Below are 24,844 nucleotides of genomic sequence, written 5' to 3' on the forward strand. Positions count from 1 at the left end.
GGCTGCTCTTGTCAAATAGCTGGAAGATAAAGTCAATGGCACAGTCAATAACAATAAGGTTGTGGGCTTTAATGAACAATGTTAATTTGAAGACAATTAAATGGATTTCAGCTTAGCTGATTATCAACCTTGGACTTGTATGGGACTAATGTTGTAGGGGGGTTGATAGTGCAGGCGGAAAACACAGGGGCATGTTGATCTGTATCAGATCATTTAGAAGGCTTTCTAAAGTAAAGTAAAGGTGAGTTTGTCTTTTAGCAGTTTAGGTAGAGTCAAACAGATAGCACTTCAGTGTAATATCATATACGTCTTACTAAACTTCTGTGAGATAATTCATTTGGAACCAACCATAAAATTAGAGTAATTCATTTCACAACAAATACAAATGTGGTTTGTTAAAATTTATTAGGAAAAAAAATACATTTTGCACTTGGAAATAGACATTTGGAATATGAACAACAATACAAGGCAAGCTACATATATTTGATGGTCCCTATGTTTCGACGGAGCATTGACATGCACCCACCCAGGTCCCAGAGGAGACGTTCTGGTCCACTTTATCCCAACTTGGGGATGCTTATCCTCATAACACAGACAGCGGGACCTGCTCCTCCTTCTCTCCTTGATCCCATTCCGTCAGCAGCTCTGAGGACACCTCTGTAAACAGATGATCCCAGTCCCAACCCACGTCCTCCTGAGAGAGAGAGAGAGAGAGAGAGAGAGAGAGAGAGAGAGAGAGAGAGAGAGAGAGAGAATATGGGAAAAGAAAGATACAAAAATGGGGGGAAGAAAATATATAGTGTAATAAAGATGAGAGAAGTGTGAGAGAAAAGAGGGGAATAAGAAACAGAGAGAGCGGAAGAGACCAGAGGGGGAGAAGGAGAGCAAGAGAGAGGCAAGGGAAGGTGAGAGAACGAGAATAGAGCTTGTTAATGCACGCATCATAAATCTTGATTACCTGGGAGACTGGGAGGCGACCTCCCCTGGTGCTTCAGAAACATCTGGACACCCCCTCACAGGGAACAGCGGCTATATTTACAAAAAACTCACTCACCTCCTGCTCTGGAGCTAAAACCTTGGTGAGGAGCTTCAAGTCAATCTCACCGTCCTAGGTAGAGGCAGAGACCTTATGAGAACACCAGCTTGCAGAAACACACTCTACAGACAGAGGTCATTTATATTGGATGCATCCTAAAAGGACCTCCTTGAGGAAGAGAGAGGGCTGGGTAATCTAATACAGAGTCAAAATAAATAGCCTTTGAAACCTGGCTGTGTGTGTGTGGCCCCATATGAGATGTCTTACCAGGGTCTGGAAGGCAGAGTACTTCATGAGGTCATTGTCCAGATCTCTGTATGTCATTACCCGGTTCACCTGGATGCTGGGGAGAAGGACAAACACTATGTAAACAAAAATCCCATCATAAATGTAGCTACCAGTGGAGGCTCCTCAGAGGAGGAAGGGGAGGACCATCCTCCTCAGTGAATTTCATAAAAATAAAAAGTGAAAGATGAAAAAAAGTTATCCCTTTTGATAAAACAATATAAAATATATTCACGTCACCAAATAATTGATTAAAACACACTGTTTTGCAATGAAGGTCTACACTAGCCTCAATAGCACTGTGTAGGGTAGCACCATGGTGCAGCCGGAGGACAGCTAGTTTCTGTCCTCCTCTGGGTACATTGACTTCAATACAAAAGCTAGGAGGCTCATGGTCCTCACCCCCTTCAATAGACTTACACAGTAATTATGACAACTTCCGGAGGATGTCCTCCAACCTATCAGAGCTTTTGCAGCATGAACTGAAATTTTGTCCATCCAATCAAACGATCAGAGAATTAATCTAGTACTGAAAGCATAAAGCATAATACAGCTAGCTAGGACTGCAGTGTATACCTGAATGTGTTCAACATAAACTCTTGTTTGCAACTATTGGACTAAAGATTATACTCTAGATCAGCTAGATGCAGGCGAGATTGTACACGGTGGTATTGAATGTGTCAATGACTGTCACCTTGATTAAGCAAATTTCTCTCAACCTGTGAACCTACACTGTAAACTGGCATTCATAGGCTAGGTTGTAGCAACCTCATGATGGGTATAGGGAAAATTTGAGTATCATGTAGTAGCCTAAACCTATTGATGTTACACTGAGCTGGGTGAATGGAATGTGAATGACAGTCATCCAATATGCAGTAATATAAATAAGGCCATGCTCATTCAAAAAGAACGATCATCCTCCCTCATCCTAAACAGCACCAACTTGTTGGCATGCTTTTCCTCACTAGCCTGATTAGTGCATGTCTATACAAAATACAGTAAAGTATTCACTACCTGCATCAGTAAGATATCACCAGACCAATCTAGAAGCTGTATCATAGTACAGTACAACTTGCAAGTATCACTCTGTGAGACAGATATCTTCTCAGAAGTTTGAGGTAGTGCACACAGGGCATGGAGAGTTCATTAAAGAACAGAGAGATCAGGAGATGAGCGCCAAGTGGTAACTGCCTCAAATTGAAACCCAGCTGCTTATCTGTAGTTGGAATTAAGAGGGGGGCTCTGAAAGTGGCGAGGGCCTAGCAGTGCATGCCAGTCCTACTTACTGCACATTACACGCTACATTGCTCCCGCAATGAGTTCAATGTGGATATTATCTCGTACAGAGAGCAGGTCCCAGCCTAATAACCTCCGCCGCTGTCATAGCCGCGCTACATAGCGGACACATGTCGGCGTGTCTCTCACTGCCCTGTAAATCAAAGGGCCCCGTTAGTAAGGGTCCCACTAACCGTCGTGCATAAATCACATCTCAACTGTTATTTCTGCATAAAGGCCCAATATGCCAAGACACTTTCAATACCATGATGAGAGGAGGCAAAGTAACAGTCAAAGTCACCATCTAAGACCAGTGTATTCTTATATTTTACTCTCCTTGATGTTAAGATGTAGGTAGGGTAATGTACATGGCTCTGAAGATGGGTCAGCAACCCGCCAGAGGTATGGCGAATCTGGTAATATATGAACATCTGAACAGCTATCTGGTCACTTATAACAGTTATGCAGTCAGAGACAGTATGTGAGACGGTGTGCAGGTGTGTCTGTATTCACTTAAGTGCAAGACTGACCAAAAGGATGCACTTCATCAATCATGAAAATTGAGTGATGGGATGCCATGAATCTACCAGAGTGACTGGGGTCAACTAGAGTGGAGCGTGATATGTTTTTACAGTACCTTGGAGGAGCAGCAACTTGCATGTTAAGGTCTTCCTCTTGTACTTCGTCAAGGTCTGGGATCACCGGTATATCTAAAACACAACATACATCCAGGACATACTGTATCAATATCTTATCAATGTCACACTGTCTATTATTTAGTAATTCAATCTCTACACCTAAAATGTTAACTGAGATGCAATAGTGGTCAACCACATTAAAAACTGGACATGGATTACAGAAAAACTAAGATACAGTCTTCTTTGTGTTTGGTATGACAGTTTGTGTGTGTGTAAGCGTGAGTGTCTGGGAGTAAATTGGCACCTGATTTGTCCTCTCCCTCTCTCTCTCCCTGCATCTTCCATAGAGCTGCCCTGTCACAATAGCCAGGCGGCCATGAATATTCAGGAGACCAGGCGGCAGCTCTTCCTGCTGCGAGAGGGGCGCTGGCCAGGGGCTCCCCGGAAAGAACCCCCCGCTCCCCCAGCATTTTGGCCCTGTCAGCGCCACCCACCCCCAGGACCAGTGGTGGACGGCAGGCCGACCTCAGTGTCCACTCTGCCACTCGGACAGGGGCGGCGTCAAGCCATGTGCAAGAGTATTTGCTGGCGGGCCCATCTGTGTGGGGTCGGAAGTCACGGTGCGGCCTGGCAGGGGCTGCAGTGCCAGGAGCCACTAGCCCGCTGCTCAAACAGTGGGAACCCGCTTTAATTGGCAAAACGCAACAGGACAGAGCATGGCTCAGCTCCCAAGAAGGACGGGCAAACTTTCACAGCACATTTCAGATGGACTTTTGTTAGATTGGGAGATGGGGAGGCGAGCAAGACAGACAGACTGTGATGAATATTGAAATGTTGAAGCCACTTAATGTACTTGTAAAATGAATATGAAATGAATACATTCATTATGTCATGTTATAAACAAACACAACAAAATAGAAATAGATGAACTACAAGTATATTACATCATCTGGGGGAAAGTAGGTCTCCACTACTGACACAACTGAAACCGATCAATTCATACTTTTGCAAACTTTGCAATTACACTTAAAAATAAAGGTTCTAATTGGAACCAAATAAGGTTCTTCAGAGCGATGCCATAAACCAGAGGAACCGTTTTAGGTTCTCGGAAGAACCTTAAATGGGATGGTCCTTTGAAGAACCACACACACACTCAACACTTTATGCAAATATCTATTAGCATATTTCCCAGGGTGCCTTTTGAGTGAATTTTAGAGTTACCAGTACCACCCATGACTGTGTTTGCTAGTGACAGAGACATTGTTTTTGCATTCATTTCAGTCCCATGGCCTTCAGGTGAGATCCTAAGTAAATGTGTATATTTCACAAGGCCTTATTTTAAGCGCCTAGTTTTACCCTAATAAAATGGCCTGAAACTCATAGTTTACAGGCCACATCAGGCCTGCAAGTCACATTATGTTATGCTGGCTTGCAAAGTGACGTGTAATTCCTATTGGAATCCAGTCAGAGTGGGGATATCCATTATTTAGAATGTGTATTCACCTGCAACCTGCATTCAGAGTGTTCGCCCGGGTTGGGATAAGTAAAATGGAATTAGCTAAAGCATCTGAACTGGAACAACCATTTCATTAACGGATTAAATAAGTCTAAGTAACAGATTGGATTCGTTTAGAAAAGTGTATGTTATGTATATTTGAGTAGCATAAGATTATATTAATCAATCAATGTACAGTACATCCAAAAATAGATATTTAAACAAACAATTCTAAAAATCAATCTGCAAAAGAGTGTGATGGAAAGTTTTATGTTGGTGCTTTTCTATTTAAAAATCTCTGTGTGTACTTTTCTAATAACCGTTTCTGTCTTCATGCAAGTGACTGACTGAGCAAATCCTCACTATCAGTATCTGCAATCTGGCATTACACCCAGACCCTTGTTTTGAGAACAAAATATATCTTAGTTTCAAGGTCTCAGCTTAGAGAGAAGAAGCCTTGTGAGGTATTGGTCTGTTACATGCATAACCCAGTATTGGTCGGTCACTTGAATTAAGCAAACGTTAATGATAAATTATTTTGAATAATGAATAAGCTAAATCATGCAAATATTACTTTCTGTGTAAGTATATAAGAGAACTAATGGGACTGCCCCGTTAGAGCTCCTGGCAGACATTCACTCTGGTGCATCAATGTTATGGAACCTCTCCAGCGTGCTGACAATAAACAATGATTAATTTAAGATTGACTTAGAGTGTCCCTGTGTAAGAATTTCCACGACAAGAGCATGCTGGGAAATATGATGATGGGCTTGGTTTTGGTTCAACTCTGGTTATTAACACCAGCACTGGTGTTCTTTTACACCACTGAGTGTTAATTTAACTCTTTACAGTGTTAATTAACTCCTGAATCAACACTAGCAATGTTACACTGGCCAATTTGCTGTGTGCTATGAAAGAGACATCTGCAGGCTTCAATACATTTCAAGAAACATTTAAAATTCGGAAGAACCGTAGATGACACGTCAAGAACCCCCGATTTAACTCAAAGGTTCTTTATCGGGCAAGAGTTCTCCAAGGAATCTTAAGAGCGGAGGATGAATCAGTGTAGAGTTTTTTGCCTGTCAACATCAAAGTCACAGACATCTACCTAGTCCTTGTTGCCATGTAACAACTCTAAATGAACACAAAAGCAGAGACAGAACAACCGACGTGACCTCAGAGGATAGGTCTGATTTCCATGTGTTTTGTCTCTTTTTTTAATACTGGTTTTGGTTGAAGGCAGTTGAAAAGGTGATTACTATATGGTATACAGCTATGAACAGAAATCAGCAAGTTGGAATAACTTATTCAGCAGGTTAGGATAATTAATGTAGCAGGTTAGGTTAGGAGAATTAGGTTAAGGTTAGGACAGTGGTTAGGCTTAGGGTTAGTTAAAATTCTTACATTTTAACAATTTATGCGTCACTTCCATCCGTAGCTATATACCATCTAGCCATAACCGTTGAACAGTGTAGCTACATTTCCTTCTGACTTCTTCCAGTCATACAGTGTGCTAGGTGTCAGTGAATAGGCCGGGAGAAACTGGGGAGTGGTAGGGAGGGTGCAGGGATGTCAGTAATCTCTGAACACAGCAGTGCACCCTGAAGGGAAAGTCAATAGAGGAGCTAAATACAGTAGAGGCCAGGAGATGAGAGGCACGATCTGATGGGAAGAAATATTTGTACATCTGTGTCACTATTCCTTCAAAATACTTTTTTGAAAACACACTGGTGGTTGTAAAATAAAGATGCTCTGAGATGTTTAGTCTGTAATATTCTCATATAACTGTATAAGCAAAGATTTCAGCAATGACATAAGAAAAATACTCAAAAAGGAAGTTATTTGTGTTCATAGAATGAGCTAAATGAGAAAAAGGATGAAGGTTCTGAATGTTTCTTCAGTTGAAGGAAACAGGAAAAAACCTGGTCAAATTCCATCCACTTTGCACAGATAACAACCCTCATCATCAGTTGATAACTCATTCCTTTCTCTTCAAAAGAAATTATAATAACAAAAAAATGCCACACTCGGTTAGCCTCTGACAAGATTCATCTGTGTTTCTGATTCCAAATAAAGGCGGCCCGGCTATTTCATATTCATGAGGCCCCGGTGACACTTTGTCCTCTCATTTACAAAGCACAGCGTTCAGCAGAATCCGTACCCCCCGGACCCCCAATCAAATGTAATGGTCTTAGCACAATGACATCAAAAAGCCTCGCCGTCCTGTTCTTTGCAAATAGCTTCTTGGGTTGTTTCCCCCCATCCCATCTCGGCCAATAATGCACTACCAACACTATTTTATGAGAGTTCAACGTGAAGCAGTTAGGGGTAGGTTCTCTATATGCAAACTCTATTATTAAGTGAAAATAGGAACAACATTTTTAAATGAGCTTCAAATTCAACCTATTACTGGAGGTCAAGAGGGGATTAATATGAGCTGCAAACAAGCTATAGAGTTGTTCTGACGGAAAGGTCAACTCCATCAGAAGGAGCTGTCTGTTCCCAGCACTGCTGGCACAAATTACCTGATACATTTCCTCCCTTCCACATACCAGCCTGGACATCTATCAAGGTTGCTTTGTCTAGCGGCGACTGGGCCAAGCCTCTCCTTATTACACGGTCACGGCGAGTTTCCTCGCTGAAGCATGTAAATATCAAAAGGGGATAATTTGCTGTGAATGTAGACATACTGTACTCCCGGCAGGCACGCCTCAGTCAGTGACTTTGGGGAAACGTCCCCACATCACCAGGCAGGCAGGGCTGTTATAATCTAAGCAGCGAGTCAGTGGGATGATTACCTAGGCACGGGACACATTTGAAAGGCTTATGGGACAATATTCAGCAGATCACACAGAGAGAGATAGAGAGAGATAGAGATAGAGAGAGAGAGAGAGAGAGAGAGAGAGAGAGAGAGAGAGAGAGAGAGAGAGAGAGAGAGAGAGAGAGAGAGGAGAAAGAGAGAGAATGAGAGAGAGGAGAGCGAGAGATGAGAAAGAGAGAGGAGAGAGATGAGAGAGGGAAAGAGATGAAAGAGAGAGGAGAAAGAGAGGAGAAAGAAAGAGGAGAGAGATGATAAAGAGAGAGAGTGGAGAGATGAGAAAGAGAGAGGAGAGAGAGGAGAAAGAGAGAGGAGAGAGAGAGAGATGAAAGAGAGAGAGACAAAGAGAGAGAGGAGAGAAAGAGAGAGAGAGAGGAGAAAGAGAGAGGAGAGAGATGAGAGGAGAGAGATGAGAGGAGAGAGATATAAGAGAGAGAGGAGAGAGATGAGAACGAGAGAGAGAGATGAGAACGAGAGAGAGGAGAGAGAGAAGAGAGATAAGAAAGAGAGAGAGGAAAGAGAGGAGAAAGAGAGAGGAGAAAGAAAGAGGAGAGAGATGATAAAGAGAGAGAGTGGAGAGATGAGAAAGAGAGAGGAGAGAGAGGAGAAAGAGAGAGGAGAGATGAAAGAGAGAGAGACAAAGAGAGAGAGGAGAGAAAGAGAGAGAGAGAGGAGAAAGAGAGAGGAGAGAGATGAGAGGAGAGAGATATAAGAGAGAGAGGAGAGAGATGAGAACGAGAGAGAGATGAGAACGAGAGAGAGGAGAGAGAGAAGAGAGATAAGAAAGAGAGAGGAAAGAGATGAGAAAGAGAGAGATGAGAAAGAGAGAGATGAGAGGAGAGATAAGAAAGAGAGAGGAGAGAGATGAGAACGAGAGAGATGAGAAAGAGAGAGAGAGAAAAGAGATAAGAAAGAGAGAGAGGAGAGAGATGAGAAAGAGAGAGATGTGAGAGAGATGAGAAAGAGAGAGATGAGAAAGAAAGAGGGGGGGAGAGAGAGATGAGAAATAAATAGAGAGAGAGGGGGGGAGAGGAATAAACAGATTTAGAACAGATGAGTGTGTTTGTAATGGCAGTTCTTTGTAATGTAACTGGCAGGGGACTGAAGGCCAGCCGAGGGGAAGAGGAGGACAAGGGGGCAGGGTCTAGCCCTCTCTCTCTCTGCCTCTAGCCAGTGGACATATGGGATAGGGTAGGAGACATAATCAAGATCGGAGGGGCTATCTCACTAACCCTCAGCACTGCAATTTCCACTGCCCCTGCCTCCGGCACTGTATTAAGAGGTCTCCCTCCACTGAGGAATTATCTTTCCAGCTGCATTTACTGGGTAAGAAGCATACCACTGGGGTCTCCACACAACTGACCCTTTCAGCCACTGCGTGTGTGTGTGTGTGTGTGTGTGTGTGTGTGTGTGTGTGTGTGTGTGTGTGTGTGTGTGTGTGGTATAGCAACTTAAAAGCAGTGTCTAAAACAGGATGTATGTTTACAGCCATTTGTTAAAATAAGAAATATAAAAAACAGAAGAAAAATGAAAAATGCTTTGTAAAAACAAATTGGCCATAAAACTAAAAGAGGATATACCCTTCAAAGGGTAAATGGGGAGACAAAATATGTAAGTGCCTTTGAACGGGGTATGGCAATAGGTGTCAGGCGCACCGGTTTGTGTCAAGAACTGCAACACTGCTGGGTTTTTCATGCTCAACAGTTTCCTGTGTGTATCAAGAACGGGCCAACCAGCCAACTTGACAACTGTGGGAAGCATTGGTGTCAACATGGGCCAGCATCCCTGTGGAACGCATTCGAAACCTTGTAGAGTCCATGCCCCGACGACTTGACGCTGTTCTGAGGGCAACAAATGTGTGGGGGGGCTCAGGAAGATGTTCCTAATGTTTGGTAAGCTCAATGTACAACATTTACATTATTTTCTCAATCTAATTCCAGTAATGTAGTTCATAACATTAAACATATAACAATCTAGAAGATGAAACATGTAAATACATTTTTAATAGTATTTTAAGAATCTAAATACACAGAAAAGGGCTATGGCAGGTATATGTGTTTCATTTATTTAGCGATGTGTGAGAGTAGTAACTACAGCCGCAGACACAGTGCTTCTGTTCCTCATCAATATGTCAGCTTAATACCTCAGAGACAACCTCCTTATACAACGCCAGCCAGCCTGGCCATTGTCATTGGTATGTATATGTATAACTCCTTAGTGTTCTAACAGGGAATCACAACTCCTATCTTTGCTAAGGCAATTTCACCCTTATTTCCCCTGCTGCTTTGCTCTGAAAAATGGAACAATTATCCCAGGCTGTGCTTTGCTGAAATGTCCTCCATCTATCCTGACATTGTTTGTGATGCGGAGAGCCGGACCCTGAGGTGACCGCTGGATCCATGCTCTGCAGCACCTGCCCCGGTGTGTGTGTGTGTGTGTGAGAAGACGTGTGTGTGAAAAGCTCAAAGGGGACAGCCACTTAAATCCTGCCACACTTCAGCCAATGAATAGGAGAATGAATTTAGTGAATACTGTATTTGAGGTCTGTTATGGACTTTGTGTAATGTGATTGAATGAGGGGGATTATCAGTGATCCCCCAGTTCTAACTGAACATATTCACCTGTGACTTTCATCTATAAACGATTGTGTGCTCTGGTTAGTTATGGGGCATCTCTCAGTAGCTGGTCTAAACAGAGTTCTTATGAAGGATTCATCAATAGCACTGACAAGAAATATGTAGTGTCAGAGAGCGCGATGAGAGGTTACTTATATGCTCTATTTCCAGTGGATGAATGTGCTGCAGAGGGACTGGAGGACTCAGCTCTGCCCTCCAGAAGAGACACAGGACTGGGATGCAAGGGTGCTCTCACCTCCTTCATCATCCGAGCCCTGGGGGGTTTGTGGTCGCAGGCGTCGACTGCAGAAACAGGAAGTGGGAGAGTATGAATTATTGAAGGCATTCAGCGGTAAGGTCATCAGAGGGAGCCAGACTTGGATTGGGCTGTTGTGCTTTGATGATGGGCCTGTTTCTGTTGGTTGAGCGAGGCTCTAGATCAGCCTGATAGGAGGCTTGCTCTGCCTCTGTCTGTCTGCTGCAGGCTGACTGGGACTGTGTCTACAATACAGCAGCAGACGCAGCCAAAAGGCTCCACAGCCACAGCAGCATCGGTGGGACTGCCTGCCTGTCTGTCACTGTGAGCAGCCCAGGGCTTCAGCTACTTCAACAGTATCCCTCCAAGAATCAGGGATTTTTCTGCCATTGAAATCCTTGGGCGGGCCACCTAAGCATTTTTTCGGGTTGCCTAAGTCCAAATAGTGTAAAAAAAAAATGGGATGGAAAAACACTTTCAAAAGATAATGGACCTATATATTTTTTTGTAAAATAATCTATGAGAACTAACAATCACCTAAATAAAAGCTAGACAGTCAGGGAGAATTGAAAATTCAAAAAATGAATTTAGCAGTATCGATTTCGTTATTATGTTTGAGCAAAAGAACACAGCATTAGCCATGGCAAAATACATAAAATTGCAGGAAATTAGCTTTAAAACCGCAACATTTTCTCTTAGCTGCATGGCGAAGCCCCGTTCTGATCCAGAAAAAAAACTGGGAATTAATCAAAACTAACACAGCGGGGGCAGTAAATAACTGTTACTGAGATGGGCTGGTGGTGAAAAGAGCATATATCAAGGGACTATTTTGAAGTGCTGCCTGTGTTTCTGTCAAAGCTGCGTCTCAACACCACTATTTAAGCAAGGGGCTCCAGCAATGATGAGTAAAACACCATGTTCTCTAGTCTCCTTCCATGTCACTACTGTCTATTCAATGCCTATTATGAACGTTGGAAACATGGAAAAACTAAAATTACAGGCTAACTTGGCTCCCAACAACAATACAAGTGATGACAACTCAGTCACGCAGGCTTTTTAAGTGATTGTTCTTGGAAGGCGAGGATTAGTTGCAACCAAGGACAATCTCAAAGTACAGCAATTTCCACATCAGAGCATTGGTAAAAACAAACATTTAAATTGGCCTAATTTTGCTCCTGTGTTTTTTTAAACAAAATAGTTATTTAATTTAATCAACAACTGAGGGAAAAACTCTGAGTAAAAAGACGAGACTGAGAAAACGTACTCTTCCACGTCCTGCACCATGGCAGGTCTTCTTCCAGACCTAAGGGGAAAAAAGATCATTGTTAAGACTTTGCAACAAAGGAATACAGAGAAAATACTTTTGTGCCACAAAAATAAAAGGACTAGAATCAATTCAATTTTAATAAAACAAAACAATTACCAATTCTATTATTGAACAGTTCTTCTCTTTCTATTTGTAAGATCCATCTTTAAAAACCACTGCTGGTTTCTGATGTAGGCTAGTTGTTCTGTCTGATTTGAGCCTCATAGGGCCTAGGTCAGGGGTACAAGTACTATTTGAGAAGGTCCGGTCACACATACTTCCTAGGTGGCAAAGGTCCAAATGGATATTGTCATTCATATGCGTAGTAACAAACCCCCACCTCGCAACCCATGCGACCCCAAACTGTTCACACCCCTCTTGTTGGCAGAGGAAACATTTAGCAGTTGTAATGGTCATTTCCTGCAATTCTACAAATGTTGCCATGTCTTATGTGTGTTCTAATGATACCAGGGGCCCGCGGTCCACCTATTGTGTTCTCTGTTGTCCGTCTCTCTATCTGAGCCCTCAGCCTCCTCCCCTGCTGAACCACGGGGTTATTTTCAGACTCCTCTCTTACATGGCACCGCATGCCACGCCCTACACACTCTGACCAAATCACTGTCTTTTCACACATTCTCACCTCAACACACTAGTCTTAGCATAACACTGTTTCACACCAGAGAACGGGGGAGATAATATTAAACAAAACCCGGCTACTGTCAAATAAACTAATCTTAACAGCATTAGAAAAGCAAATCAATTATTACATTCTTGAAATTTTAGACAAAGACAGTCTAGGTATGTTTGGCTGTGAAGACAACTTATACAAAGTTACATTAGATATGAGTGTTTCTGAGATTCTTTTGGGGAGGAGATGCATGTCACATTCTGCAGGTTCTCCTGGTTGAGGAGTGCCCCCTACTGGTTAAAAAAACAAAACATACTGTCATTTTCTCTGGACTGAAAAAACATTTTCTTATTATTTTTCATTACTGTGTATCAATAACCTGAAAAAGAAATGTAATGACATTGAGTATGTTTATAAATTATACTTTATAAATGATATATTCACTCATCTCTGGAAGCTCTGCAGTCTGCCATGATGGTCAGTGAGAGATCAGAGAGGGCAAGGCTGAGGGAGCCCACCTTGCTGCCCTTGGACTGTGTCCTGTCCTGTGTGCCTGGCACTGGGGGCGGGGCTGGCGACACTTAAGACACATTACAGGCCCCTTAATTAAGACTCATGTAGGCTGAAGCGATAGACATGGTAAAACTGTCTGGAAAAAGTTGTTAGGGATAAAATATATTGTGACAACCCGGCTTCAAAGGTTCATCAATAAACTGACAGATCATTTAGTGTCAATTAGGAGTGATAGATCGACAAATCCTGGGATTTCTGCGCTGGGATTAGTGGGAGGAGGGCAGCAGTGATTGAGCATGAGGGGTGACATTGAAGGGAAAAGTCCTTGCCGGTTCCAGGGGGGGCCATTACTTACTTTGTTTCAGAGAGGATCAATGCATGTGAGAAACCCTTAACACCTCCTGTATTCCAATCTCTCTGAACGCAGGAATCAAGACAAGTTACACTAACGCAAGGAAGCGACACCCTGACCTTCCCAGAGTGAGAAAAATATATTGAATTTGCTGTTCTCTTTACATGCACTATCGGCACAGAAAACCATGCAAATAAACCCAATTGAATCGTCTTGTTCACTTCAATGTATGGATGTATGCATCTCCCCAGCTCTCCTCCCCACAGAGACTGGAGTAGAGTGGTAGATGGAGCCATCTGGAAGAGTGGAGAGCCAGTTCCACAGTCTGACTACAGTCACACTGACATCACATAGGGAGACGTACAGTAATTTAAATGTGTTCTATTGGGGGGAAATTATTTTGTTCCAGACATTCCATCTGTCTGTGGTATGAAATATTCATACATTCATTGTACAGAGATTTTAATGAATTCACAACGGCATGTGTGCCTTTAAAGGCGAGCGTGCTTTAGTTAGACAGCCATCGTAAGAGGTGATGAAGTGGCCTAAGCCCTGTGATGAAGTGGATAGCTGACTAACAGTGCCCTCCTGTGGCTGATACATGAACCATGTCAATTACCGGATCCCGCGCCTGATGAAGATGAATGTGGAGTTCACTGCTCAGAGAGGCTCCCTGGAACGTTGTTGATTCAGGGCAAAAAGTGTAAAGAACTTGCACTGATAAATATCCTATTCTCTGTCTACAGCATGAGAGATCATTAGTAACAAAATAATGCATGTTGGAGACGGTGAGGTAGAGTTACCTAGAGGCTGGAAATACAATTTGTTGAGAGAAGGAGATACTCACTTGGCTGATCCAGAAGTCTCTTCAGCCCAGCCGCCTTGCATGCGGGCTGGTTTAGGAGGGGGTCCCTGATGTGAGAGAGATCATTAATGACAGGCATAACAATGGTCTGACAAGACAACTCCTTTAAACTATTAAATTCTACACTTAGGTTGAAAACATACAGGAGGAAAATGTGAATAATTCTGAGTACAAAATAGCAAGTACGTTGTGGCATGCATGTCATGGTCTCTAAATCTATGTGAGAATAATACTTTATATCAAGCTTAACCAGAAAGAAAAATAAAAGCATGCACCCATGCACAAACATATTTCCAAAACGGAGCAGACCTAATAAGTTCAGATGAGTCAACAGGAGGCTCTCTGATGTTTAAAAACACAAACCACTCATGGAACTGAATTTGTGAGGTGTAGGCTACAACAAACCAAGTAACGATTAGTTTCCCATATCACTGGGGAAAGCCTACTTGATCTATTCTTCTCTTCAGTGTTCTGGTAATCTATGTTTGCTGCACTATACCATCCTACATGCTGCACATTTCTAGCAATGAATGACATAGCTTCTCACTTAGCCCACTTACAAAATACTTAGGAATGGCATGCACGACATATTGCTGTTGTTTATTATGGTTTTAACTGCTGTCCAATCACAGAGCCTGAACATATGGAGCAGAGTGTGGGAACTGCCACACAGAGGACTGCCCGGGGGCTGCGAGCCTGACCTAAAATAGCTTCACAGGAAAAAATGACCCTCTCCCTCTCATTCTTCGATTCTGAAAATAGTACTGAAAATAGTCAATTGAGTTTGGATTGTGGTCCTGAGACCGGAGCCCGGGGAGTCAGGGACCAGCACTTGAATGAAAGAATTCCTCAGAGCACACAAGGGTGGGCAGCAGACAAATTAATTTTGGGGAAAAAAGCACAACACTCTCATTACCAAATTGGGTCTGCAAAAGACACAGTGGCCAGGAGGAATTTCTTTGTTGCGACATGAAAGAGGAAATCAATTATTCATGGCTGGTTCCTTCACCAAACCCATTTATAAATGTGAATGTCAGCATCTAGAGAGGGAGGTGGAGGCTGCTGGTGTTAAGCTGGAAGGTTGAGGATGTACAAGTAATTTCATGAAATTAGTAAACAATGGGATTTCAACAAGAACAAGGGAGGCAAAATTAATAATAAATGTGGTAGCTCATCGATACTGTTCAATTCCTCAGGGTAAAACTTTTACAGTCTGCTACCAAGAAAAATGCTCAGAAGACTATGTAATTAGGAGTTCACGAAAGGAGGGTAAATACTGATGACAAAGATGATACAAAAAGCAAGTGTTCTTTGAACGTGCCTATCTTTAGCTTATGATGAGTTATTTGAAAATAACAAAAACTTAGTGAAATGTTTTCATCCTCACCCAACGAGGGAGGTTCATTGAAAACGTCATGGCATTTTTAGCTACAGTGGAGGCTCCTCAGAGGAGGAAGGGGAGGACCATCCTCCTATGCGAATTTCATAAAATAAAAATAGTGAAACATAAAAAGTTATCCTTTTAGATAAAACTATATTAAATATATTTACGTGCCCAAATAATTGATTAACACACCCTGTTTTGCAATGAAGGGCTACAGTAACCTCAACAGCACTCTGTAGGGTAGCACCATGATGTAGCCGGAGGACAGCTAGTTTCCGTCCTCCTCTGGGTACATTGACTTCAATGCAAAACCTAGGAGGCTCATGGTCCTCACCCCCTTCAATAGACTTACAAAGTAATTATTACAACTTCTGGAGGACATCCTCCAACCTATCACAGCTCTTGCAGCATGAACTGACATGTTGTCCACCCGATCAAAGGATCAGAGAATGAATCTAGTACTAAACGCGTAAGCTACAGCTAGCACTGCAGTTCATAAAAAGGCGTGAGTAGTTGACTCAAAGAGAGAGAAAGACAATAGTTGAACAAATTAATGTATTTAATGCAGCTAGCTAGTTTAGCCTACTCAAACACCCGGCTCAAACAGAGAGGGATGCTATATTAGCTAGCTGGCTATGGCTATCCAACACTGGAACTCTTCCAAGTCAATGTAAACTTTTGGTTTTATTAATTTATTGCCACAGAGGCCCTGCCAGTGTAACTGCTAAACTGCTTGCTGACTGTACACTGTACTGCATGTTTGTAGTGGGTATACTAACGCATTAGTTCCTCGTAACTATGTTGACTAGGTATGATGGTAGCTAATATGGTGACAACGGTGTAGGCTGTGTGTAACAGTTAGCGGTTATGATGTGAATGTTTGGCTTGGAATGTTTTTTTCACCTGGTCACAGACAGCTGATGTGTTATGCACTGAAGTCCACAAGCTATGGGAAAAGGTGAGAGGAGGAGAGCGCGTAGAAGCGAGAAGGAATTCTACAAAGAGCAAAATTATCATGCTGTTTGTATGTGACTGCTATGAAACTGTGTTTTTGCGTGTGATCAGGGGTGTATTCATTCCGCCGATTCTGTTGAAAAACGTTTTATAAATGGAAGTAAACTGAACGAAACAGGGATAAACATACCTGAATTTGTCCAATAGAAATTCTCTCATTTGCAACTGTTGAACTAAGGATTACACCCTAAATCAGCTAGATGCAGGCAAGAGTGTGCAAGGCGGTATTGAATGTGTCACTGTCTGTCACCTTGATTACTCACATTTTTCTCTCGACCTGTGCACCTACAATGTAAACTTTAACTCATAGGCTAGGTTATGGCAACCTCATGATAGGTATAGGAAAAATGTGAGTATCATGTAGTAGCCTAAATCTATTGATGTTACATTGAGCTGGGTGAATGGAATATATATGACAGTCTTCCAATATGCTGTAATCAAAATAAGGCCATGCTCATTCAAAAAAAAAATCTTTCCTCATCTTAAATGTCACCGACCACCACTGTTCCACTAGACTGTATGACCATATATGAACTTTACAGTTATAGTAGAATAGTGGCAGTGGGGTGTATTTAGGCAATAATGTCATCATAGTGAAGGGTTAGGCTACATATTTTCTATTCTAGACTTTTCTGAAAGTCCAAGCAGTAGACCCTTGTGGTGGTCAAACTCAGACTAACAGCCCATGAATGCAGTTCACAGGAATGTGACCAATCAGTGGGTATTTATAGGAAAAGCAGACCAGGGCTGATAAATAAATCTACTAAGTCGCACGCCACTGGGAAGAAAATACATTTCATGTGCACGTCAGGTCACTAGGGGCGCGAGAATCCTGATTCTACATTAGGGAAGTTGGCCTAATTTGGGAAGATTACTGCAAAAGCATAGCTGGAATTCCTGGTCAGGGAATGTTGGGTGGCTTACAGTTTGCCTCTTCTAGGGACAAGCAAGACCTCCATACCATGAATGCCAATGCTTTGGAATAAAGTGGTTGACATTGTCATACGTCATTTCCAATTTGACTTTGAAAGCAATTATGCCTGTAATCACTTTCTGTGTGTCTGTGGGAGATGAGGGTCCAGGAGCAAAGGCTGGTATGAATCAGCATGGATCAATACAGTCGAGCAGTAGACCTTTAGCCTCTCCCCACACAGCACTGAAGATCAGACTAACTAAAGACGATCCTCTCTCTTCATAACAGGGGAAGTTATAGAATGGGCAATGTTGTACCAAAGCAAACAGCATAGGCCCACTTAAAAATTAACACCTAGACCCTGCTCCTTCGGTTTCATATCTGAAGGAAATGACCCCGTTTTTTGGGTTTTGCAAAAAAAAAATCAATACCACCGGACAACTTTTAAGTCAAAGAAAGTGCATGGTCCACTTCAAACACATTTTACATAAAAGGAGCAGCATCCATAGAAACTACTGTACTGTAATAACCCTACATCTATAAAGCAGAACAAAGCAGTGCATCCCTTGAATACAACACAAAGTAACTTTATACCACAATGTGAGGTATTCAGAATAGAAGTGACAGCTGAGTAGGTATATAAAATGTCTACATTCAAATCATATGGTATGTGTATTGATTTGAGTATGTAGTCTACTGTACACTATGAGGGTATACTGTATGTTATTGGGGTATAAAGTTACTCTGCAGGGTTTGAAAAGGAATACTGCCAAGACATGCCATATCATTACTTAGGTGTCCTCATACAATACCTCTTCCTCGTCCTTGGTTCATGCATAAGAAATGATTCACACGTATTCAGATTGAGTGTATGCAGTGAAGTTAATGGCCATGACAGATAATATATGATATTTGGTTTTAGGGAAATACAAATGCATTACAAGCAGCACTGATAATCAATCACAAATCATAGCTACCTCTCCCATCGATGTAGAAGAAGAGGATTTCCTGACGTGTCGAGGCTCCTCCAGAGATGTTTGCTCTGCAGCCTGTCGAGCACATTGACCCCGTCGACCCAACTTTGCAACCTGAAAATCATATTTGAAGTCGATGAAAATTATCTTAAAATGACACGAACACGTCGTAAACTCTCAAGCATTAGCTAGGAATTGACTTTTTGAGATAAAATTGCTGGCTTTATGGTAACCCAAGAATGTACTCTTAAGGAGTAGGGATTTACACATACCCACTCTCAATTGTGATACGGTTCTAGAAACATAAAGCCCTTTACTTTCAGTGGCAGATATCCTAGCGGTTAAGAGCGTTGGGCCAGTAACCGAAAGGTTTCTGGTTCGAATCCCCTAGCCTACTAGGTGAAAAATCTGTCAATGTGCCCTTGAGCAAGGTAACCCTAATTGTAAGTCGCTCTGGATAAGCACTTCTGCTAAATTACAACAAAAAAATAAATTTAAAATGTCTTTCATATCACATCAAAATGATGTTTTAACACATTTTTGGCAGCATTATTCTGTTACAAGGAGAATGCTAGCCCAATATTATGACTCTCAGTTCCATTACATTACACATAAGAGTCATTGGACGAAGGCATCTTCTGTAGTGGGGAGTTCGGTCTGAACATTGACATGCATTGCTTGAGCTATGGTTTTGGAAGCATAAGGACCTTATCTTTCATATGTTTGAGAAATCATTTTAAAAAAACAAAAAGGTTAAATTGATACACACCTTTATTGAGTTAGGGTTCCTACAGTGCCATATTTCCATGTTACAGCCGCTTGTTTACAGAAAACAGACAGAAGACAGAGTGGACTGACTACTTGTGCTAATTAGCTATCTGAAGAAAAACACCACACAGGTATTGTCACTGAAAAATACTGTAAACCGGTTAAACAGTGTACAGTAAGTGTGTATTTTGCATTTCTGAAACGGTTTTGATGTGATTTGAAAGTAGAGGGATTTATGTTTCGAAACCGCAATTGGGAATAATTTCTCGTGTAGATGGAGTATTTGGGTGTTTTGGCTTCCAGAGCCAATTCGCCTTTTAAACAGAACATGTCGTCCTTGGACTAAGGAGTAAAGCAACGTTAGGCTCCTTTAGTCCTTTTGAGCATGCTAGATCATTAGCACTGGTGGTACAGTTGCCTCTGTCTTCCATACACACCACACGCTGTAACATGGAGATATGGCCGTGTGGAAACACACTAACCCTAACAAAGGTGTGTATCAATTTAACCTTTTGGTTTTTTGAAAATTATGTATTGCTGATATATAAAATTAGGTCCTTATCCTTCCAAAACCTACCGGCGCAAGCGATGCGTGTTCGAGTTCAGATCAAGCGTCAGGGCTCTTAACCAAATTTCGCCAGAAGAAGATAGCTACTGTACCTTCATAATAGCGCTAAATGTAGTTAGCTAGCGTCTGACTATGAATAGGGTAGGGTTAGCTTTATGGTCGTTACTTTTTTATGCTTACTAATACTAGCTAGCTGCATGGAAAAGCAAAGGCACATAATCATGGACAACAGAGATCGCAAGAAAGTTCAAGGTTTGCCATGTCATCCCAAACATTGCTAGCTACTTCTGTAAATACTCTGTATGCATACAAGTTGAAAGCGTAAATGACTCACATTCTTTACAACTCCACTGTCTCCGAGTTTAAGATGATCGTCCATTTTTTTTTGCGTTGACAGATGTAGCAAGCTACTTCCTGGAGACCCGGAGCGTCACACAGCAACCATCTCCATGGTGACAACAATTGGGGGGAGCTGGTGTTTGGTCCATGCTCGAGTGGCAGAGCGGTCTGGTAATAGCACAACTGGCCTTAAACATAGATATTACAAAAAATATGAATCATCTTCATTTGAGCCAAAGCTCGCACAGTCATGAAAATAGCCTGTATTAACTGTTATTAATAGCCTTACATGCCCTGTAGTCAAGGTTCGGTATAGCTCATTTGATAGTTTACTTTTGTTAGTCAATGGGTAGTTGGGTGCATGCCAGCAACTGGACTGGAGGTCCAGTATTGTTTACTAGGATCTTGCCGGTAGATGTTGATTTAAGCCCACTAGAACTGGCCATATATTGAGATGCTGATTTGGAACCTCTCCCTGGAACTACACTAAATATTTCATACCTGTATGTTCATGTCATTCATGACCTAAAACATCATGCTACATCTCGATCAATTTTAGTGGTAGCGATTTCTGCAATGAAAGATTTCGCTAGTCCCTAGGGAAGCATGCTTGGTGTAGTTTTACAATAAAAGCGACATTACTGAAATTATATTGTATAAATCATTGGAGAAACAACTTTAGCAAAGTTGAAGGACATAGGAACTTGTTGGACATATGCCTATATGCCTCAGACCCAATAACTCAAACTCTCAGCATACAGGCTAATACAGGTTTATCAGAATCACCTTTATTCGCAAAGTACATTTACACATACCCATCATTTGCCTTAGTGAGAAGGTGTTGCCAGCAATAGACAATATACAAACAGACATCATACAGAATATACAATAGGCCTATCAGAACAGTAAACATAAAACTCTTGAGACTAGGCTAGTTACAGTGGGAAAATACAATTTATAGAGGGGATATATATACGCAGAGGGAGGGATGCTGATATGGCATCCCTACCCCATTTTTCATCTTGCCCATTCACCCTCTGAATGACACTTATAGACAATCCATGTCTCATGTCTCAAAGCTTAAAAAACGTTTTTTTTTTACCTGTTTCCTCCACTTCATCTACACTAATTTAAGTGGATTTAACAAGTGACATCGATAAAGGATCATAGCTTTGGTAAGTCTATGTCATGGAAAGAATGGGTGTTCTTAATGTTTTGTACACTCAGTGTACAGTAGGCCTAAGGTGTTCTTAATGTTTTGTATACTCAGTGTAGGGCTACAGTGCTGTGCTGATGTGTTGGGGAGAATGGGGTAAGTTGAGCAATTTTTTACATTTAGCATCACCCTGTCAAGGGAAATATAGTATTATTTGTAACAAAGATATCTTCATGTATTTCAGGATGATGTGTATCCATGGAAATAATCAGAATTCATGTAAATATTACAGTTTCGAAAAACATAGCATGCCCAAAAAAGTGGTTTCTTGGCACCACTTACCCCGGGTATGGGGTAAGTTGAGCCGCGGGACAGTGTAAGTTAAGCCGCCTACAAATTTCTGTATTGAATTCGTTTTATAAAAGGTAGTGCTAAAATGTATCTTTATTTCCCAAATTCGACACAATCACAATTGTATTTTGTATTTTAATCATTTTAATCATCTTTTAACACAGGCTTAACATCTAACAAGCACTTTTAACATAGGCCCTGTTGTTACCTCATATCTAGCGATAATTCCTTGCATTATGCCTGGGACAAAAACACTTAAATTTGCTCAACCATTGGCTCAAGTTACCCCATGGACATTGGCTCAAGTTACCCCATGGACATTGGCTCAAGTTACCCCATGGACATTTGCTCAACTTGCTTCAAGGCAAACATTTAGAGTATATTAGCCCACACAGCTACAAGGATGCACTTTAATTCTCAGTTTAGGACCTCATATTGAATCTTATAGAGACCGCAACTGATGTATAGAACAATCTTAAAATGATTTACTTTGGTTTAGATGCAAGCATCATGAAACATCTAACACAATAAATTAATTTGACTTGGTGAAAATCCTTTTTCTGGAACTAAATTGTTTACCACTTTTTCCATGTGGTTTCTTTCTTCACAGACTCCAGGAAATGATGACCTCTTCCTAAATATTTGGTCAAATTATTAATTTTGCCTATGGTTTCCTAGAAACAAGGGCGGCTCAATTTACCCCACTCTCCCCTACATAGTGCAAATGCAGTATAGTGCAGATTAGTATTTGAGGTCACTGATGACAAGGTGCAGTAATCGGCCCAATGTAAAGTCACTTAATCCCTATGAGCATAATGGCCTGTTGATGAGGGCCACAGCATGGGGTAAGAAACTGTTCAGGTGGCGGGTGTTTTTGGTCACGATTGTCCGGGGTGGGCAGGGTCAGCGATTATCTTACCTGCACACTTCCTTGTCCTGGAGGCGTGCAGGTCCTTGATGTAGGACAGGTGACAGCCGATGACCTCCTCTGCAGAACCGGACGATGCGTTGCAGTTGGCCCTTGTAGCAGGCAGACGCAGACCCAAACCAGACTGTGAGGTGAGGATGGACCCAATGATGGATGTGTAGAACCGAACCAGAATTGTCAGAGAGAGTTTGAGTTTTCTCACCTGGCGCAGATAGTACAATAAAGGTATGCAGATAGTATGAAAAAGGTAGGACACATGCAACAGACATATCTCCACTTCTGCACCAACTGAATCTCACGTATTTCATATTTATTAGGATCCCCAATTAGCTGCTACCAAGGTCCAAAAAGTAAACAACACAACAAATAAAATGCATAATATACATAAATATACATAGCACTACATTTACATTACTTTACAATTTAGCCATTCAGCAGACGCTCCCATCCAGAGCGACCCACAGAGGGGATTCATCTTAAGATAGCCAAGCTGAGACAACCATATATCACAGTCGTATCCCAACCACGTATCACGTACATAATACAATACAAAATGCATACAAATGTCTGTGTCTCTTCATAGTCCACATCGTGCCGTAAGGTGTTCTTTTATCTGTTTTTTTAATCTATTTATATAGCTAGCTAGAGATACATTAGGTGGCAAATAGTTCCAATTAGTAATAGCTCTATTTAATACTCTGTGTTTCCCAGCCTCTGTTCTGGAACTGGGGACTGTGAAGAGACCTCTGTTTGCATGTCTTGTGTGATACCGATGAGTGTCCCAACTGCTTGAACAGACAGTTGGGTACCTTAAACACCACGCACAAATATAGTGATGCAGTCAATCTCTCCTCAGCTTTGAGCCAGGAGAGACTGACATACAGGTCATTGACATTCGCCCTCTGTGTACACGGTGGTGTAAAGTACATAAGTAAAAAATACTTAAGTCGTTTTTGGGGGTATCTGTACTTTATTATTAATATTTTTGACAACTTTTACTCTTACTCTGCTACATTCCTGAAGGAAATAGTGTACATTTTACTCCATACATTTTCCCTGACACCCAAAAGTACTCGTTACATTTTGAATGCTTTAAGGACAGGAAAATTATGAAATTCACACACTTATCAAGAGAACATCCCTGGTCATCCCTACTTCCTCTGATCTGGCGGACTCACTAAACACAAATCATTTGTTTGTAAATGATTGTCTAAGTCTGGGAGTGTTCCCTTGGCTAGCCATGAATAAAATAAAAACAAGAAAATCATGCCTTTTCTTTTGCTTAATATAAGGAATGTGAAATGATTTATACTTTTACATTTGATACTTAAGTATATTTTAGCAATTACATTTACTTTTGATACTAAAGTATATTTAAAACCAAATTCTTTTTAGACTTTTACTCAAGTAGTATATACTGGGTGACTTTCTCTTTTACTTGAGTAATTTTCTATTAAGGTATTTTCACTTTTACTCAAGTATGACAATTGAGTACTTTTTCCAGCACTGCGTGTACATCTAAGTGCAATACGTGCTGCTTTGTTTTGGACCAACTGCAATTTGCCTATATGTCCTTCTTTGCCGCACCTGACCACACAACTGGACAGTAGTCCAGGTGCAACAAAACTAGGGCCTATACGATCTGTCTGGATGACTGAGATATAAAGAAAGCAGAGCAACGCCTTATCATGGACAGACCTATTCCCATTACAGTAACCATTGAGTTTAGGTTTTGACCTGATAGCTTGCTATCTAGGGTGACACCAAGCAGTTTAGTCTCTTCAATTTGCTCAATAACCACATTATTCAAGAATAGATCCAGATGAGGTTTCGAGTTAAGCCAGTGTATTGTCACAAAAAAATCTGCTTTTAGTTTTTGAGATATTTAGCACCAGCCTATTGCTAGTTACCTATTCTAAAACTGACTGGAGCTCTATGTTAAGGGTGGCAGTTATTTATTTTACAGTAGGCTCATTATATCACTAAATTATTCTCTGAATATCAAGTCATATGCAGTAGATCATGTCTTCCACATTAGCTTCATATATCCACTAGGGGGCAGACGGTCACTTCTTAAAAATGTCCAATGCTCTTCTGTGATCCAAACTATTTTGTGACCTGATGTGCCTACGTAGGCTATTATCTGTATACATTGATTAAATACTGTATAAGACAATCACAAACAAACAAGTTGTTTATGTATCTATAATACATGGCTCCAAATAGACAGACATCATAGAGGGTGAAATGCGCTCCCAGAAATGTCCCTGTGGAATGATAATCTGCAGTCCCTCCTTCTCAGACGTCACAACTACCACTTACTATAAAGTATCAGTGAAATCACAGCGCGTCCATTGAGTACAAGAC

General features: G+C 41.5%; 1 protein-coding gene across 1 annotated transcript; it reads right to left on the bottom strand.

The window, feature by feature from the left end:
- Positions 1-386: 386 nt before the first annotated feature.
- LOC120059879 (intraflagellar transport protein 43 homolog B) lies at positions 387-20,092 on the bottom strand. The gene is made up of 9 exons (XM_039008941.1): positions 20,038-20,092; positions 18,371-18,481; positions 14,065-14,129; positions 11,683-11,721; positions 10,419-10,465; positions 3,234-3,306; positions 1,304-1,379; positions 1,055-1,108; positions 387-694 (listed from the first exon to the last, which is right to left on the bottom strand). The coding sequence occupies exons 1-9, from the start codon at positions 20,080-20,082 to the stop codon at positions 584-586; spliced, it is 621 nt and encodes a 206-aa protein (XP_038864869.1). The 5' UTR covers positions 20,083-20,092; the 3' UTR covers positions 387-583.
- Positions 20,093-24,844: the final 4,752 nt, after the last annotated feature.

Source organism: Salvelinus namaycush, chromosome 15 (genome assembly GCF_016432855.1).
Source record: "Salvelinus namaycush isolate Seneca chromosome 15, SaNama_1.0, whole genome shotgun sequence".
Classification (NCBI taxonomy): Eukaryota; Metazoa; Chordata; class Actinopteri; order Salmoniformes; family Salmonidae; genus Salvelinus; species Salvelinus namaycush.

What these genes read in the sequence shown, in the direction of transcription:
- LOC120059879 (XM_039008941.1), bottom strand. Translation starts at nt 20,082, where the DNA reads ATGGACGATCATCTTAAACTCGGAGACAGTGGAGTTGTAAAGAAT. An exon ending in GGGCTCGGATGATGAAGGAG is followed by an intron (nt 3,307 to 10,418) that starts GTGAGAGCACCC and finishes GTTGTGTTTTAG; the next exon opens with ATATACCGGTGATCCCAGAC. An exon ending in TTTTAGCTCCAGAGCAGGAG is followed by an intron (nt 695 to 1,054) that starts GTGAGTGAGTTT and finishes TCTCTCTCTCAG; the next exon opens with GAGGACGTGGGTTGGGACTG.